An 18,569-nucleotide genomic window follows, 5' to 3' on the forward strand; every position below is an offset into this window, starting at 1 on the left:
CATCATTGTAAATAACAACATGCCTAGTTCAATACAAATAAAATGTCAGATAATAGGGGTGGGGCTTTGTAACATTGACTATAAATAGAACTGTTAGAGAGGACTCTATCTTCAGACGAGTTTACTTCTCAACAAGACTTCACAACAAGAGTTGTTCAAACAAAGGTATGATTGAATAAAATACATTTGCTGCATGTTTCCCTTGTCTGGTCTGATCATGAGGTTATATTTGAGTTTTCTGTTAACCATGGTAATTCTGATCCATGCATGAATGTGTTATTAACAGGGATGTCAAATTGTTCAAACATTGAATTGATTTAATCGCTACATTTGCTGTGATTAATCGCAAATAATTGCAAATTCAGAATTTGATTAAACTAAGCTGTATTTTTTCATACAAAAAAAATATTACAAGAATATTGACTTGTCTTGATTTTGTAAGTAACGGTAAGCAAAATGAGGTACATTTAGAAAGCACACTTTCGTCAACCTCAATGTCAACTTATTTTTACATTTATTGTTGTTATCTGTATATATGATGTATTGCAGATGTTTTCAGTGCATTTTCAACGCTTTCAGACAATGCGGTTAATCACAATAAAAAAAAACAGTGCAATAAAATGATATAAAGTTAACTTGAGTTAGCTGATTTACTCTGACAGCCCTAGTTTTTAATATGATTATTGTGTGCAAAATGATTTCATTTTTTTTTTTTTAGAAGTCTCTGTAGTTCTCTCTCACAATTTGAAAAACAGCTAGAAGCAAAATACTTGCTCATTACATTGAAGAGAGCAGCATGTTTTTATAAGGATGATAAACTGATAAACCTCCCTTTCTGCTTTCTAGAGATGAAGCTGTTTTCCTCCCTCCTGGCATTGGGTCAGTGCCTGATGTTCATCCAGCCAGCACTGTCCACACAGGAAAGTTTGGGTGGCCCTTTCATTCACAGTTCAATAGAGGAGGCAAAGAGACTCGTAGATGAAGCCTACAAGTACTCCAGAGAAAAGTGAGTAAACCTGACAGTTGATCTCTTCAGATGTAGTCAATCATCTCTGTCTTTGTAAATTGGGTCAAATGAAATGACCAGCACTAGTGTCTTACTCCATATGCACCTAGCACAATTGTCTCACTCAGTCGAAGAAACAGATTTGCACTAGCCTTGTCTTTCTAATTTTTCAATTTGCTTTAATTGTACCTTTTGTATTTCCTTTAGAAAATAATAGGTTCACTATTTCTATTTCTCATAAGTTCTTATGATTAGTACAATAAATCTGCCAGTGTACAAATATTTTAATTCAACTGCAGGAGCTTGTTTCTGTTCAAAACTCAATCATATGCTTGTCCAGTGGTGGAAAAACTACCCAATTGTCATACTTGAGTAAAAAAATTAAGATACCTTAACAGAAAATTATGTCGCCAAGTAAAATACTACTTGAATAAAACTCCAAAGGTATTTGGTTTTAAATATTCTTAAGTATCAAAAGTAAATGTAAAATATAGTTAAGTACTAAAAGTATAAATCATTTTACATTCCTTACATTAAGCAAATCAGACAGCACCATTTTCTTTTTTATTTACAGATAGCCAGGGACACACTCCAACATCATTTAGAAACCAGGCGTTTGTGTTTAGTGAGTCAGCCAGATCAGAGGCAGTAGGGACAACCAGGGATGTTCTCTTGATAACTGTGTGAATTTTACCATTTTCCTGTCAAAATGTAACAAGTACTTTTGGATGTCAGGGAAAATGTATGGAGTAAAAAGTACATATTTTCTTTAGGAATGACTTGAAGTAAAAGTAAAAGTTGTCAAAAAATATAAATTGTAAAGTAAGGTACAGATACACAAAAAAACAACTTATGTAGTACTTTAAAGTATTTTTACTTAAGTACTTTACACCACTGTGCTTGTCCATTCCTTAGGAGTCTGGAGAGAGTGCGTGGACAGTCCATCAGGCCCTCAGATGTCCTGCGTCTCCTGAAGCAGCCTGCCAGGGACACGCGCTCTGCTGTTCGGTCTGCAGACTACCTGGAGAACACCTTGAGACTGATCCATGAGAAAGTCCACCGCACCCACAGGCTGCACAAACGTTCGCTCAACGCAACAGGTCAGTTGCACACAAATATACATACGTACATACGCGGCAACACATATACACTCAGACAAACACACATACACCCATCCACACACAAACACATATTTCACATTATTCCTTATCCCTTGTTTCTCAGACCTCCTCACACCACAGGAGCTAGACACCATTGCACGGGTCACTGGCTGTGCAGCTCGTGTCAGCAAGCCCTCCTGCCGCACCACACCCAACGTTAACAAGTACCGCACAGCCACCAGCGTCTGCAACAACCTGTGAGAGCACCAGGGCATGGCGGGTTTAATACTTTGACACAACAATTTGAAAGCCTTGTGCACAGTAGTTGTATAGGGTGGAATATAAAGGGAAGTGCAATCAGTGTAGGTCTGAGGTCTGGCTATACAGTCATAGGCTGCAGGAGATGTGGCTTTATACAGGTAACTACCAAAATAAAGGCAACACCAACATAAAGAGTCTTAATAGGACATTGGGCCACCACGAGCTGCCAAAACAATGCACCTTGTCATCATAGATTCTCCAAGTGTCTGGAACTCTATTGGAGGGATGTGACACCATTCTTCCACGGGAAATCCCATCATTTGGTGTTTTGTTGATGGTGGTGGAAAACGCTGTCTCAGGCGCCACTCCAGAATCTACTATAAGTGTTTAATTTGGTTGAGATCTGGTGACAGCCATGGCATATGGTTTACATTGTCAGTGCTCTATGGATGGGGGCATTGTCATCCTATATTGGCATAGCCATGGTTGCCAAAATAATTGCCAAAATAATAGCATGCCCAGCATTATTATTCATGACCCTAAGCATGATGGGATTTTAATAGCTTAATTAACTCAGGAACCACACCTGTGTGGATGCACCGGCTTTCAATATACTTTGTATCCCTCATTTACTCAAGTGTTTCCGTTATTTTGGCAGTTACCTGTACCTTGAGTTTCTCAAGCGAGGTTTCTCTATTCTGATTTGTATTTTCTTCCTTCTTATTAGGAAGTCTCCTCGTCTGGGAGCCTCAAACACCCCCTTCACTCGTTGGCTGCCTGCTCAGTATGACGATGGGGTCTCTAGACCCAAAAGCTGGGACCCAAATAGGAGCTTCAACAACTTTGTGCTCCCTCTGGTATGATGACAATACATAGACATGGTTGCAATAACTGCCACTATTTCACCACAAGTTAGATATAAAGTAACATAATTGTATTTCATTGTTCTCCCTCTGCCCTGCTTCCCTCCATGTGTGCAGGTAAGGGAGGTCTCTAACCGTATCCTGGCAACCAATGACGCCAGTGTAGAGAGCGATCGCGAGTTTACACACATGGTTACTATTTTTGGCCAGTGGAACGACCATGACCTGACATTCACGCCCTCCTCCCCCAGCATCCGTGCCTTCAGCAACGGCCTGGACTGTGATGAGAGCTGTGAACGCTCCGAACCCTGTTTCCCCATCCAGGTCAGTCACAGCTCTCACATCACATCCCACAGCCTAACACTTACAACAGGCACCCCTGGATATCTGGCCCTTTTCGATCCATGGTCCCTGGATTATTAGTTCTTCAACCTCTGTCTTGTCTTTTCCTCCATGACCAGATTCCTCTCAATGACCCACGCTTGCCCACTGGCCCAGACAGCTGCATCCCGGTCTTCCGATCAGCGCCTGTGTGCGGCACAGGAAAGTCTGCTTTCAATTTCGGTGACATGGCCAACAGGAGGGAGCAGATCAATGCCCTGAATGCCTTCCTGGACTTGGGGCAGGTGTACGGCTCTGAGGAGGGGTTGGCGCGTGACCTACGTGACCTCACCAACGATGGAGGCCTGCTACGTATCAACAAAGAGTTCACAGACAACGGACGTGAGTTTCTTCCCTTCACTGACGTGAAGGGGAACATGTGTGCCACCCGCAGGAGAATCACCAACGACACCAATGCCAAGGAGGTGCCCTGCTTCGTTGCAGGTTAGCCTTTCAAATCCGTTTGTCCAAAGAGTAGACCAATGTATATTTAAGTTAAAGTCTAAGACACAGAATGATGACAAAAAGCGATAGAACTTTGACTAGAGGAATTCTTTGACTTCCCATGTACAATAGTTGTCCGGATACAGAAAGACAATGTATATGATGTTCATCTCAATCACTATTTGGCCTCACCTGTATGTCTCTGGTCTCACCTGTATGTCTCTGACCTCACCTGTATGTCTCTGACCTCACCTGTATGTCTCTGGTCTCACCTGTATGTCTCTGACCTCACCTGTATGTCTCTGGGCTCACCTGTATGTCTCTGGTCTCACCTGTATGTCTCTGACCTCACCTGTATGTCTCTGGCCTCACCTGTATGTCTCTGGGCTCACCTGTATGTCTCTGACCTCACCTGTATGTCTCTGGTCTCACCTGTATGTCTCTGGGCTCACCTGTATGTCTCTGGCCTCACCTGTATGTCTCTGACCTCACCTGTATGTCTCTGGTCTCACCTGTATGTCTCTGGGCTCACCTGTATGTCTCTGGCCTCACCTGTATGTCTCTGGGCTCACCTGTATGTCTCTGGCCTCACCTGTATGTCTCTGGGCTCACCTGTATGTCTCTGGCCTCACCTGTATGTCTCTGGGCTCACCTGTATGTCTCTGACCTCACCTGTATGTCTCTGGCCTCACCTGTATGTCTCTGGGCTCACCTGTATGTCTCTGGCCTCACCTGTATGTCTCTGGCCTCACCTGTATGTCTCTGGCCTCACCTGTATGTCTCTGGCCTCACCTGTATGTCTCTGGGCTCACCTGTATGTCTCTGACCTCACCTGTATGTCTCTGGCCTCACCTGTATGTCTCTGGGCTCACCTGTATGTCTCTGGCCTCACCTGTATGTCTCTGGCCTCACCTGTATGTCTCTGGCCTCACCTGTATGTCTCTGGCCTCACCTGTATGTCTCTGGCCTCACCTGTATGTCTCTGGCCTCACCTGTATGTCTCTGGCCTCACCTGTATGTCTCTGGCCTCACCTGTATGTCTCTGGTCTCACCTGTAAGTCTCTGTCTGCCAGGTGATGTTCGTGTGGATGAGAACATAGCTTTGACATCCATTCACACAATGTTCTTGCGTGAGCACAACCGTCTGGCCGGTGCCCTGCTTCGTCTCAACCCACATTGGGACGGTGAGACACTCTATCAGGAGGCTCGCAAGATCATGGGCGCCTACACCCAGGTACCAGTAACAGACTCATATCACCAACCAGAGAAACAGACTCATATCACCACCCAGGTACCAGTAACAGACTGATATCACCAACCAGGTACCAGTAAAAGATTGATATCACCAACCAGGTACCAGTAACAGATTGATATCACCAACCAGGTACCAGTAACAGACTCATATCACCAACCAGGTAGTAACAGACTGATATCACCACCCAGGTACCAGTAACAGACTGATATCATCACCCAGGTACCAGTAACAGACTGATATCGCCACCCAGGTACCAGTAACAGACTGATATCATCACCCAGGTACCAGTAACAGACTGATATCGCCACCCAGGTACCAGTAACAGACTGATATCACCACCCAGGTACCAGTAACAGACTCATATCACCAACAAGGTACCAGAAACAGACTGATATCACCAACAAGGTACCAGTAACAGACTGATATCGCCACCCAGGAACCAGTAACAGACTGATATCGCCACCCAGGTACCAGTAACAGACTGATATCGCCACCCAGGTACCAGTAACAGACTGATATCGCCACCCAGGTACCAGTAACATATTGATTTCACCAACCAGGTACCAGTAACAGACTCATATCACCAACCAGGTAGTAACAGACTGATATCACCACCCAGGTACCAGTAACAGACTGATATCACCACCCAGGTACCAGTAACAGACTGATATCACCACCCAGGTACCAGTAACAGACTGATATCACCAACCAGGTACCAGTAACAGACTCATATCACCAACCAGGTAGTAACAGACTGATATCACCACCCAGGTACCAGTAACAGACTGATATCACCACCCAGGTACCAGTAACAGACTGATATCACCACCCAGGTACCAGTAACAGACTGATATCGCCACCCAGGAACCAGTAACAGACTGATATCGCCACCCAGGAACCAGTAACAGACTGATATCACCACCCAGGTACCAGTAACAGACTGATATCGCCACCCAGGTACCAGTAACAGACTGATATCGCCACCCAGGAACCAGTAACAGACTGATATCACCACCCAGGTACCAGTAACAGACTGATATCGCCACCCAGGTACCAGTAACAGACTGATATCGCCACCCAGGTACCAGTAACAGATTGATATCGCCACCCAGGTACCAGTAACAGACTGATATCGCCACCCAGGTACCAGTAACAGACTGATATCACCACCCAGGTACCAGTAACAGACTGATATCGCCACCCAGGTACCAGTAACAGACTGATATCGCCACCCAGGTACCAGTAACAGACTGATATCGCCACCCAGGTACCAGTAACAGACTGATATCACCACCCAGGTACCAGTAACAGACTCTATTCACCACCTAGGTACCAGTAACAGACTCCCTCCCTCCCAGGTGTTTGTGTTCAGGGACTACCTGCCGCACATCGTGGGCCCAGACACCATGGCCCGGCAGCTCGGCCGTTACCCTGGCTACAACGAGACGATTGATCCCAGCATTGCCAACGTGTTTGCGACAGCAGCGTACCGCTTTGCCCATCTGGCCATCCAGCCCACGCTGTCCCGCCTGGACATCAACAACAAGGAGAATCCCATGTTCCCCAGCGTGCCCCTTTTCAAGGCCTTCTTCACCCCCTGGAGGCTGGTGTTTGAGGGTGAGTGGTGGTGGGTCACATAGGAATGCTTTGCAGACCCCTCTACCAGTTGTAAACTAATTCACTCTCAGGATTATTAATTAAGCAATAAGGCATGATGGGGTGTGGTATATGGCCAATATACCACGGCTAAGGGATGTTCTTAGGCACGATGCAACGCGGAGTGCCTGGATACAGCCCTTAGCCATGGTATATTGGTCATATACCACAAACCCCGAGGTGCCTTATTGCTATTATAAACTGGTTACCAACGTCATTAGGGCAGTAAAACGAAATGTTTTGTAATTTCAGTGGTATACGGTCTGATATACCATGGCTGTCAGCCAATCAGCATTCAGGGCTTGAACCACCCCGTTTATAACAGTCTATGATGGGGGGGAAGGTAAAAAAAAGCATCCTATTCTTTGTCTGTCCTCCTTTAGGTGGTATCGACCCTCTTATCCGTGGTCTGGTGGGTCACCCTGCTAAGCTGAACACCCAGAACCACATGATGGTGGATGCTCTGAGGGAGAAACTCTTCCAGTTCATAAACCATCTGGCTCTGGACCTGGGCTCCCTCAACATGCAGCGTGGACGCGACCATGGCCTGCCTGGTACACACCTTCCATTTTCCCTCTATACTGTTACCCTGATACCACAGATAAACACATCTATACTGTTACCCTGATACCACAGATAAACACATCTATTCAGTTATCCTGATACCACAGATAAACACATCTATTCAGATACCCTGATACCACAGATAAACACATCTATACTGTTACCCTGATACCACAGATAAACACATATATTCAGTTACCCTGATACCACAAATAAACACATCTATACTGTTACCCTGATACCACAGATAAACACATCTATACTGTTACCCTGATACCACAGATAAACACATCTATTCAGTTACCCTGATACCACAAATAAACACATCTATACTGTTACCCTGATATCACAGATAAACACATCTATTCAGTTACCCTGATACCACAGATAAACCCTGATACCACAGATAAACACATTTGTTCAGTTACCCTGATACCACAAATAAACACATCTATACTGTTACCCTGATATCACAGATAAACACATCTATTCAGTTACCCTGATACCACAGATAAACCCTGATACCACAGATAAACACATTTGTTCAGTTACCCTGATACCACAGATAAACACATCTATACTGTTACCCTGATACCACAGATAAACACATCTATACTGTTACCCTGATACCACAGATAAACCCTGATACCACAGATAAACACATTTGTTCAGTTACCCTGATACCACAGATAAACACATCTATACTGTTACCCTGATACCACAGATAAACACATCTATACTGTTACCCTGATACCACAGATAAACACATATATTCAGTTACACTGATACCACAGATAAACACATCTATTCAGTTACCCTGATACCACAAATAAACACATCTATACTGTTACCCTGATACCACAAATAAACACATCTATCCAGTTACCCTGATACCACAGATAAACACATCTATACTGTTACCCTGATACCACAAATAAACACATCTATTCAGTTACCCTGATACCACAAATAAACACATATATTCAGTTACCCTGATACCACAGATAAACACATCTATACTGTTACCCTGATACCACAAATAAACACATCTATTCAGTTACCCTGATACCACAAATAAACACATCTATACTGTTACCCTGATACCACAAATAAACACATCTATACTGTTACCCTGATACCACAGATAAACACATCTTTTCAGTTACACTGATACCACATCTATACAGTTACCCTGATACCACAGATAACCACATATATAGTGTTACTCTGATACCACAGATAAACACATCTATTCAGTTACCCTGATACCACAGCTAAACACATCTATACAGTTACCCTGATACCACAGATAAACACATCTATACAGTTACCCTGATACCACAGATAAACACATCTATTCAGTTACCCTGATATCACAAATAAACACATATATACTGTTACCCTGATACCACAGATAAACACATCTATACTGTTACCCTGATACCACAGATAAACACATCTATACTGTTACCCTGATACCACAAATAAACACATCTATACTGTTACCCTGATACCACAAATAAACACATCTATGCTGTTACCCTGATACCACAGATAAACACATCTATTCAGTTACCCTGATACCACAGATAAACCCTGATACCACAGATAAACACATTTGTTCAGTTACCCTGATACCACAGATAAATACATCTATACTGTTACCCTGATACCACAAATAAACACATCTATTCAGTTACCCTGATACCACAAATAAACACATATATTCAGTTACCCTGATACCACAGATAAACACATCTATTCAGTTACCCTGATACCACAAATAAACACATCTATTCAGTTACCCTGATACCACAAATAAACACATCTATACTGTTACCCTGATACCACAAATAAACACATCTATACTGTTACCCTGATACCACAGATAAACACATCTATTCAGTTACACTGATACCACATCTATACAGTTACCCTGATACCACAGATAACCACATATATAGTGTTACTCTGATACCACAGATAAACACATCTATTCAGTTACCCTGATACCACAGCTAAACACATCTATACTGTTACCCTGATACCACAAATAAACACATCTATACTGTTACCCTGATACCACAGATAAACACATCTATTCAGTTACACTGATACCACAGATAAACACATCTATTCAGTTACCCTGATACCACAAATAAACACATCTATACTGTTACCCTGATACCACAAATAAACACATCTATTCAGTTACCCTGATACCACAGATAAACACATCTATACTGTTACCCTGATACCACAAATAAACACATCTATTCAGTTACCCTGATACCACAAATAAACACATATATTCAGTTACCCTGATACCACAGATAAACACATCTATACTGTTACCCTGATACCACAAATAAACACATCTATTCAGTTACCCTGATACCACAAATAAACACATCTATACTGTTACCCTGATACCACAAATAAACACATCTATACTGTTACCCTGATACCACAGATAAACACATCTATTCAGTTACACTGATACCACATCTATACAGTTACCCTGATACCACAGATAACCACATATATAGTGTTACTCTGATACCACAGATAAACACATCTATTCAGTTACCCTGATACCACAGCTAAACACATCTATACAGTTACCCTGATACCACAGATAAACACATCTATACAGTTACCCTGATACCACAGATAAACACATCTATTCAGTTACCCTGATACCACAAATAAACACATGTATACTGTTACCCTGATACCACAGATAAACACATCTATACTGTTACCCTGATACCACAGATAAACACATCTATACTGTTACCCTGATACCACAAATAAACACATCTATACTGTTACCCTGATACCACAGATAAACACATCTATTCAGTTACACTGATACCACATCTATACAGTTACCCTGATACCACAGATAACCACATATATAGTGTTACTCTGATACCACAGATAAACACATCTATTCAGTTACCCTGATACCACAGCTAAACACATCTATACAGTTACCCTGATACCACAGATAAACACATCTATACAGTTACCCTGATACCACAGATAAACACATCTATTCAGTTACCCTGATACCACAAATAAACACATATATACTGTTACCCTGATACCACAGATAAACACATCTATACTGTTACCCTGATACCACAGATAAACACATCTATACTGTTACCCTGATACCACAAATAAACACATCTATACTGTTACCCTGATACCACAGATAAACACATCTATACTGTTACCCTGATACCACAAATAAACACATCTATACTGTTACCCTGATACCACAAATAAACACATCTATACTGTTACCCTGATACCACAGATAAACACATCTATTCAGTTACCCTGATACCACAGCTAAACCCTGATACCACAGATAAACACATCTATTCAGTTACACTGATACCACAGATAAACACATCTATTCAGTTACCCTGATACCACATCTATACAGTTACCCTGATACCACAGATAACCACATATATAGTGTTACTCTGATACCACAGATAAACACATCTATACTGTTACCCTGATACCACAAATAAACACATCTATACTGTTACCCTGATACCACAGATAAACACATCTATTCAGTTACCCTGATACCACAAATAAACACATATATACTGTTACCCTGATACCACAAATAAACACATCTATACTGTTACCCTGATATCACAGATAAACACATCTATTCAGTTACCCTGATACCACAGATAAACCCTGATACCACAGATAAACACATCTATTCAGTTACCCTGATACCACATCTATACAGTTACCCTGATACCCTGATACCACATATATAGTGTTACTCTGATACCACAGATAAACACATCTATTCAGTTACCCTGATACCACAGATAAACACATCTATACAGTTACCCTGATACCACAGATAAACACATCTATTCAGTTACCCAGATACCACAAATAAACACATATATACTGTTACCCTGATACCACAGATAAACACATCTATTCAGTTACACTGATACCACAGATAAACACATCTATTCAGTTACCCTGATACCACAGATAAACACATCTATACTGTTACCCTGATACAACAGATAAACACATCTATACTGTTACCCTGATACCACAGATAAACACATCTATACTGTTACCCTGATACCACAGATAAACACATCTATTCAGTTACCCTGATACCACAGATAAACACATCTATTCAGTTACCCTGATACCACAGATAAACACATCTATTCAGTTACCCTGATACCACATCTATACAGTTACCCTGATACCACAGATAACCACATATATACTGTTACTCTGATACCGCAGATAAACACATCTATACAGTTACCCTGATACCACAGATAAACACACCTATACTGTTACCCTGATACCACAAATAAACACATCTATACTGTTACCCTGATACCACAAATAAACACATCTATACTGTTACCCTGATACCACAGATAAACACATCTATTCAGTTACCCTGATACCACAGCTAAACCCTGATACCACAGATAAACACATCTATTCAGTTACACTGATACCACAGATAAACACATCTATTCAGTTACCCTGATACCACATCTATACAGTTACCCTGATACCACAGATAACCACATATATAGTGTTACTCTGATACCACAGATAAACACATCTATACTGTTACCCTGATACCACAAATAAACACATCTATACTGTTACCCTGATACCACAGATAAACACATCTATTCAGTTACCCTGATACCACAAATAAACACATATATACTGTTACCCTGATACCACAAATAAACACATCTATACTGTTACCCTGATATCACAGATAAACACATCTATTCAGTTACCCTGATACCACAGATAAACCCTGATACCACAGATAAACACATATATTCAGTTACCCTGATACCACATCTATACAGTTACCCTGATACCCTGATACCACATATATAGTGTTACTCTGATACCACAGATAAACACATATATTCAGTTACCCTGATACCACAGATAAACACATCTATACAGTTACCCTGATACCACAGATAAACACATCTATTCAGTTACCCAGATACCACAAATAAACACATCTATACTGTTACCCTGATACCACAGATAAACACATCTATTCAGTTACACTGATACCACAGATAAACACATCTATTCAGTTACCCTGATACCACAGATAAACACATCTATACTGTTACCCTGATACAACAGATAAACACATCTATACTGTTACCCTGATACCACAGATAAACACATCTATACTGTTACCCTGATACCACAGATAAACACATCTATTCAGTTACCCTGATACCACAAATAAACACATATATACTGTTACCCTGATACCACAGATAAACACATCTATACTGTTACCCTGATACCACAGATAAACACATCTATACTGTTACCCTGATACCACAAATAAACACATCTATACTGTTACCCTGATACCACAGATAAACACATCTATTCAGTTACACTGATACCACATCTATACAGTTACCCTGATACCACAGATAACCACATATATAGTGTTACTCTGATACCACAGATAAACACATCTATTCAGTTACCCTGATACCACAGCTAAACACATCTATACAGTTACCCTGATACCACAGATAAACACATCTATACAGTTACCCTGATACCACAGATAAACACATCTATTCAGTTACCCTGATACCACAAATAAACACATATATACTGTTACCCTGATACCACAGATAAACACATCTATACTGTTACCCTGATACCACAGATAAACACATCTATACTGTTACCCTGATACCACAAATAAACACATCTATACTGTTACCCTGATACCACAGATAAACACATCTATACTGTTACCCTGATACCACAAATAAACACATCTATACTGTTACCCTGATACCACAAATAAACACATCTATACTGTTACCCTGATACCACAGATAAACACATCTATTCAGTTACCCTGATACCACAGCTAAACCCTGATACCACAGATAAACACATCTATTCAGTTACACTGATACCACAGATAAACACATCTATTCAGTTACCCTGATACCACATCTATACAGTTACCCTGATACCACAGATAACCACATATATAGTGTTACTCTGATACCACAGATAAACACATCTATACTGTTACCCTGATACCACAAATAAACACATCTATACTGTTACCCTGATACCACAGATAAACACATCTATTCAGTTACCCTGATACCACAAATAAACACATATATACTGTTACCCTGATACCACAAATAAACACATCTATACTGTTACCCTGATATCACAGATAAACACATCTATTCAGTTACCCTGATACCACAGATAAACCCTGATACCACAGATAAACACATCTATTCAGTTACCCTGATACCACATCTATACAGTTACCCTGATACCCTGATACCACATATATAGTGTTACTCTGATACCACAGATAAACACATCTATTCAGTTACCCTGATACCACAGATAAACACATCTATACAGTTACCCTGATACCACAGATAAACACATCTATTCAGTTACCCAGATACCACAAATAAACACATATATACTGTTACCCTGATACCACAGATAAACACATCTATTCAGTTACACTGATACCACAGATAAACACATCTATTCAGTTACCCTGATACCACAGATAAACACATCTATACTGTTACCCTGATACAACAGATAAACACATCTATACTGTTACCCTGATACCACAGATAAACACATCTATACTGTTACCCTGATACCACAGATAAACACATCTATTCAGTTACCCTGATACCACAGATAAACACATCTATTCAGTTACCCTGATACCACAGATAAACACATCTATTCAGTTACCCTGATACCACATCTATACAGTTACCCTGATACCACAGATAACCACATATATACTGTTACTCTGATACCGCAGATAAACACATCTATACAGTTACCCTGATACCACAGATAAACACACCTATACTGTTACCCTGATACCACAAATAAACACATCTATACTGTTACCCTGATACCACAAATAAACACATCTATACTGTTACCCTGATACCACAGATAAACACATCTATTCAGTTACCCTGATACCACAGCTAAACCCTGATACCACAGATAAACACATCTATTCAGTTACACTGATACCACAGATAAACACATCTATTCAGTTACCCTGATACCACATCTATACAGTTACCCTGATACCACAGATAACCACATATATAGTGTTACTCTGATACCACAGATAAACACATCTATACTGTTACCCTGATACCACAAATAAACACATCTATACAGTTACCCTGATACCACAGATAAACACATCTATTCAGTTACCCTGATACCACAAATAAACACATATATACTGTTACCCTGATACCACAAATAAACACATCTATACTGTTACCCTGATATCACAGATAAACACATCTATTCAGTTACCCTGATACCACAGATAAACCCTGATACCACAGATAAACACATCTATTCAGTTACCCTGATACCACATCTATACAGTTACCCTGATACCACAGATAACCACATATATAGTGTTACTCTGATACCACAGATAAACACATCTATTCAGTTACCCTGATACCACAAATAAACACATATATACTGTTACCCTGATACCACAGATAAACACATCTATACTGTTACCCTGATACCACAGATAAACACATCTATACTGTTACCCTGATACCACAAATAAACACATCTATACTGTTACCCTGATACCACAGATAAACACATCTATACTGTTACCCTGATACCACAAATAAACACATCTATACTGTTACCCTGATACCACAAATAAACACATCTATACTGTTACCCTGATACCACAGATAAACACATCTATTCAGTTACCCTGATACCACAGCTAAACCCTGATACCACAGATAAACACATCTATTCAGTTACACTGATACCACAGATAAACACATCTATTCAGTTACCCTGATACCACATCTATACAGTTACCCTGATACCACAGATAACCACATATATAGTGTTACTCTGATACCACAGATAAACACATCTATACTGTTACCCTGATACCACAAATAAACACATCTATACTGTTACCCTGATACCACAGATAAACACATCTATTCAGTTACCCTGATACCACAAATAAACACATATATACTGTTACCCTGATACCACAAATAAACACATCTATACTGTTACCCTGATATCACAGATAAACACATCTATTCAGTTACCCTGATACCACAGATAAACCCTGATACCACAGATAAACACATATATTCAGTTACCCTGATACCACATCTATACAGTTACCCTGATACCCTGATACCACATATATAGTGTTACTCTGATACCACAGATAAACACATATATTCAGTTACCCTGATACCACAGATAAACACATCTATACAGTTACCCTGATACCACAGATAAACACATCTATTCAGTTACCCAGATACCACAAATAAACACATCTATACTGTTACCCTGATACCACAGATAAACACATCTATTCAGTTACACTGATACCACAGATAAACACATCTATTCAGTTACCCTGATACCACAGATAAACACATCTATACTGTTACCCTGATACAACAGATAAACACATCTATACTGTTACCCTGATACCACAGATAAACACATCTATACTGTTACCCTGATACCACAGATAAACACATCTATTCAGTTACCCTGATACCACAGATAAACACATCTATTCAGTTACCCTGATACCACAGATAAACACATCTATTCAGTTACCCTGATACCACATCTATACAGTTACCCTGATACCACAGATAACCACATATATACTGTTACTCTGATACCACAGATAAACACATCTATACAGTTACCCTGATACCACAGATAAACACACCTATACCATTAAACTCATATCCTTTGGCTGTTAACACAAAATCAATCATCTTTCTAATTCCTCTTGTCTTCCATATACTGTATCTCTATTGGTCAGTTCCATTCACTTATTATTTCCTTTCTTTTCCCTAACCTAGATTACAACGCTTGGCGTAAATTCTGTGGGCTCTCAACACCTAGTAACCTGGGCGAGCTGGCCGTGGTTCTGAACAACACAGACCTGGCCTTCAGACTGCTGCAGCTCTACGGCACCCCAGATAACATTGACGTGTGGATGGGGGGCGTGGCTGAACCCTTCGTTCACAAGGGCCGCGTCGGGCCTCTCTTTGCCTGCCTCATCGCCACCCAGTTCCAGAAGATCCGCCAGGGAGACAGGTGAGTGAGTGAGTGAGTGAGTGAGTGAGTGAGTGAGTGAGTGAGTGAGTGAGTGAGTGAGTGAGTGAGTGAGTGTGAGAGAGAGTTGCCCACATCTTGGTGGGCATTGACTGACCTGCACCATGTAAGGTATTTGACATAGCACTGCCAGAGTGCAGTTTATTACTGTTTTTAAAGGTCCAGTGTGTGTTTGTCTGTCATCGTATGTGTCTCTTATCGCTTGTTGATCCCCAGGCTATGGTATGAAAACCCAGGCGTCTTCACCTCGGCACAGAGGAAGGCCCTGAAAAATGTATCTCTGGCTCAGATCATCTGTGACAACACTGGCATTACAGCCGTGTCACGTGACCCCTTCCTCATCCCTGAAGGAGGGAACACACCCATCAAGTGCAACAACATCCAGCAATTAAACCTTAGTGCCTGGAAGGAGAGCGCTTCTACGGCCGATCAGAAGCAGCAGGAGAATTCGGACCAGGACAACGAGGTAGTAGATTGAACTACAATATCAGTTAAGGTGTTTTTTAATCCATCGACACCTGTCTCTCTCTACCCCTACACCCTCTCTCGCCTCTTTCCTTCTGCCACTCTCTCCATCCAACCCTCTCTCCAAACATCATCCTATTTTTCTCTATTCCTCTCTAGATCTGATGTGAGCCCCTCCCCTAGTCCCCCCCCCGGACACCCCAGGGCCCAGCAGCAACATATGCCATCAGCAGCTCTCCGCCTTCTCTGTCCAGCTGACCGACAACTTTCTCACACACAACAACACCATCGTTTTTAGCCAGGTTGTCTACAACAGGCCGAACCATTACAATAAAAACTCAGGGGTGTTCCTAACCACCAGCACCACATCTGGTGATACCAGTTTTCCTTTACTTTCTTAGTGTGGACCTGTGGCTTAACAATGAGGTGAGTTGTGTCAATGGCCTCACTTCAGACAGCTTCTGCACTTCTTGCAGTTGGTCAAGGTCAATTAACTAGTAAGGGTGTTTGCCATTTTAAACAGGATTGTAAAAAAAGATTTTCTTTGGAATCTTCTATTTTGTTATGCCTTTGTTATTGTGACTTCTTATGTGTTGCTATGACAATTAATTAAGGAGTACTTCATAAATGTGTATGTATTGATTTATGAGAAGAAATGTAAAAGACTTGCCTTTATAAAAGCGTTCGGAAATCATAGTTATTTTTTTCCCCAAAATGTCTATATACACACACCGCCTTACCTCAAACACATACAATGGCACTAAACGTGGTACTAATGTCAATCAGCTAGAAGTTCTAGTAGCACATTTTGGATAATTGTGTAATTAGTTAATTATCAGCAATCTTAGATTATATTTGTAGCCTATGTTCATGTCAGTTATCATAAGACTTTGCTAATTGTAGATTTTGTACTGCTTTAAATGTTTACTGCTTGTGATGGTGCATTTCGCTAATATTTTATTTTATTGAAACACTGTATTTGTGTGTTTTATTGCAAAAATAAGCACTGCATCAGAAAACTCAGTATTCTATGCTGAGTGTTTGTATGAAAAAACAGGTGGCATACTCCTACCCTAACCCAGGGGACCCCATTTTGATATCTTAAAATTCTCAAGACCCCAACCATGTGAAAAACAATTATGTAATTAACAGCCAACGTTAACTTTTTATTATGGGCTTTGGCAATCAGTTGAAAAACATTAACAGTATTTCTGATTGTTTTCTCAACTCACCATCACATACTTCTAATGTGGGGCTATGACAGTCAACTACAAAGTAGTCTGACATAATGTATCTTATCTCACCAC

General features: G+C 40.7%; 1 protein-coding gene across 1 annotated transcript; it reads left to right on the forward strand.

Moving 5' to 3' along the window:
• Positions 1-113: 113 nt before the first annotated feature.
• Positions 114-17,956, forward strand: LOC110532736 (myeloperoxidase). The gene is made up of 13 exons (XM_036988805.2): positions 114-165; positions 847-1,006; positions 1,922-2,106; positions 2,231-2,363; positions 3,095-3,224; positions 3,348-3,554; positions 3,692-4,055; positions 5,129-5,289; positions 6,669-6,927; positions 7,350-7,520; positions 16,542-16,779; positions 17,014-17,263; positions 17,422-17,956. The coding sequence occupies exons 2-13, from the start codon at positions 849-851 to the stop codon at positions 17,425-17,427; spliced, it is 2,262 nt and encodes a 753-aa protein (XP_036844700.2). The 5' UTR covers positions 114-165; positions 847-848; the 3' UTR covers positions 17,428-17,956.
• Positions 17,957-18,569: the final 613 nt, after the last annotated feature.

The sequence above is a fragment of the Oncorhynchus mykiss genome, chromosome 9 (assembly GCF_057628025.1).
Source record: "Oncorhynchus mykiss isolate SJ-2025 chromosome 9, ASM5762802v1, whole genome shotgun sequence".
Classification (NCBI taxonomy): Eukaryota; Metazoa; Chordata; class Actinopteri; order Salmoniformes; family Salmonidae; genus Oncorhynchus; species Oncorhynchus mykiss.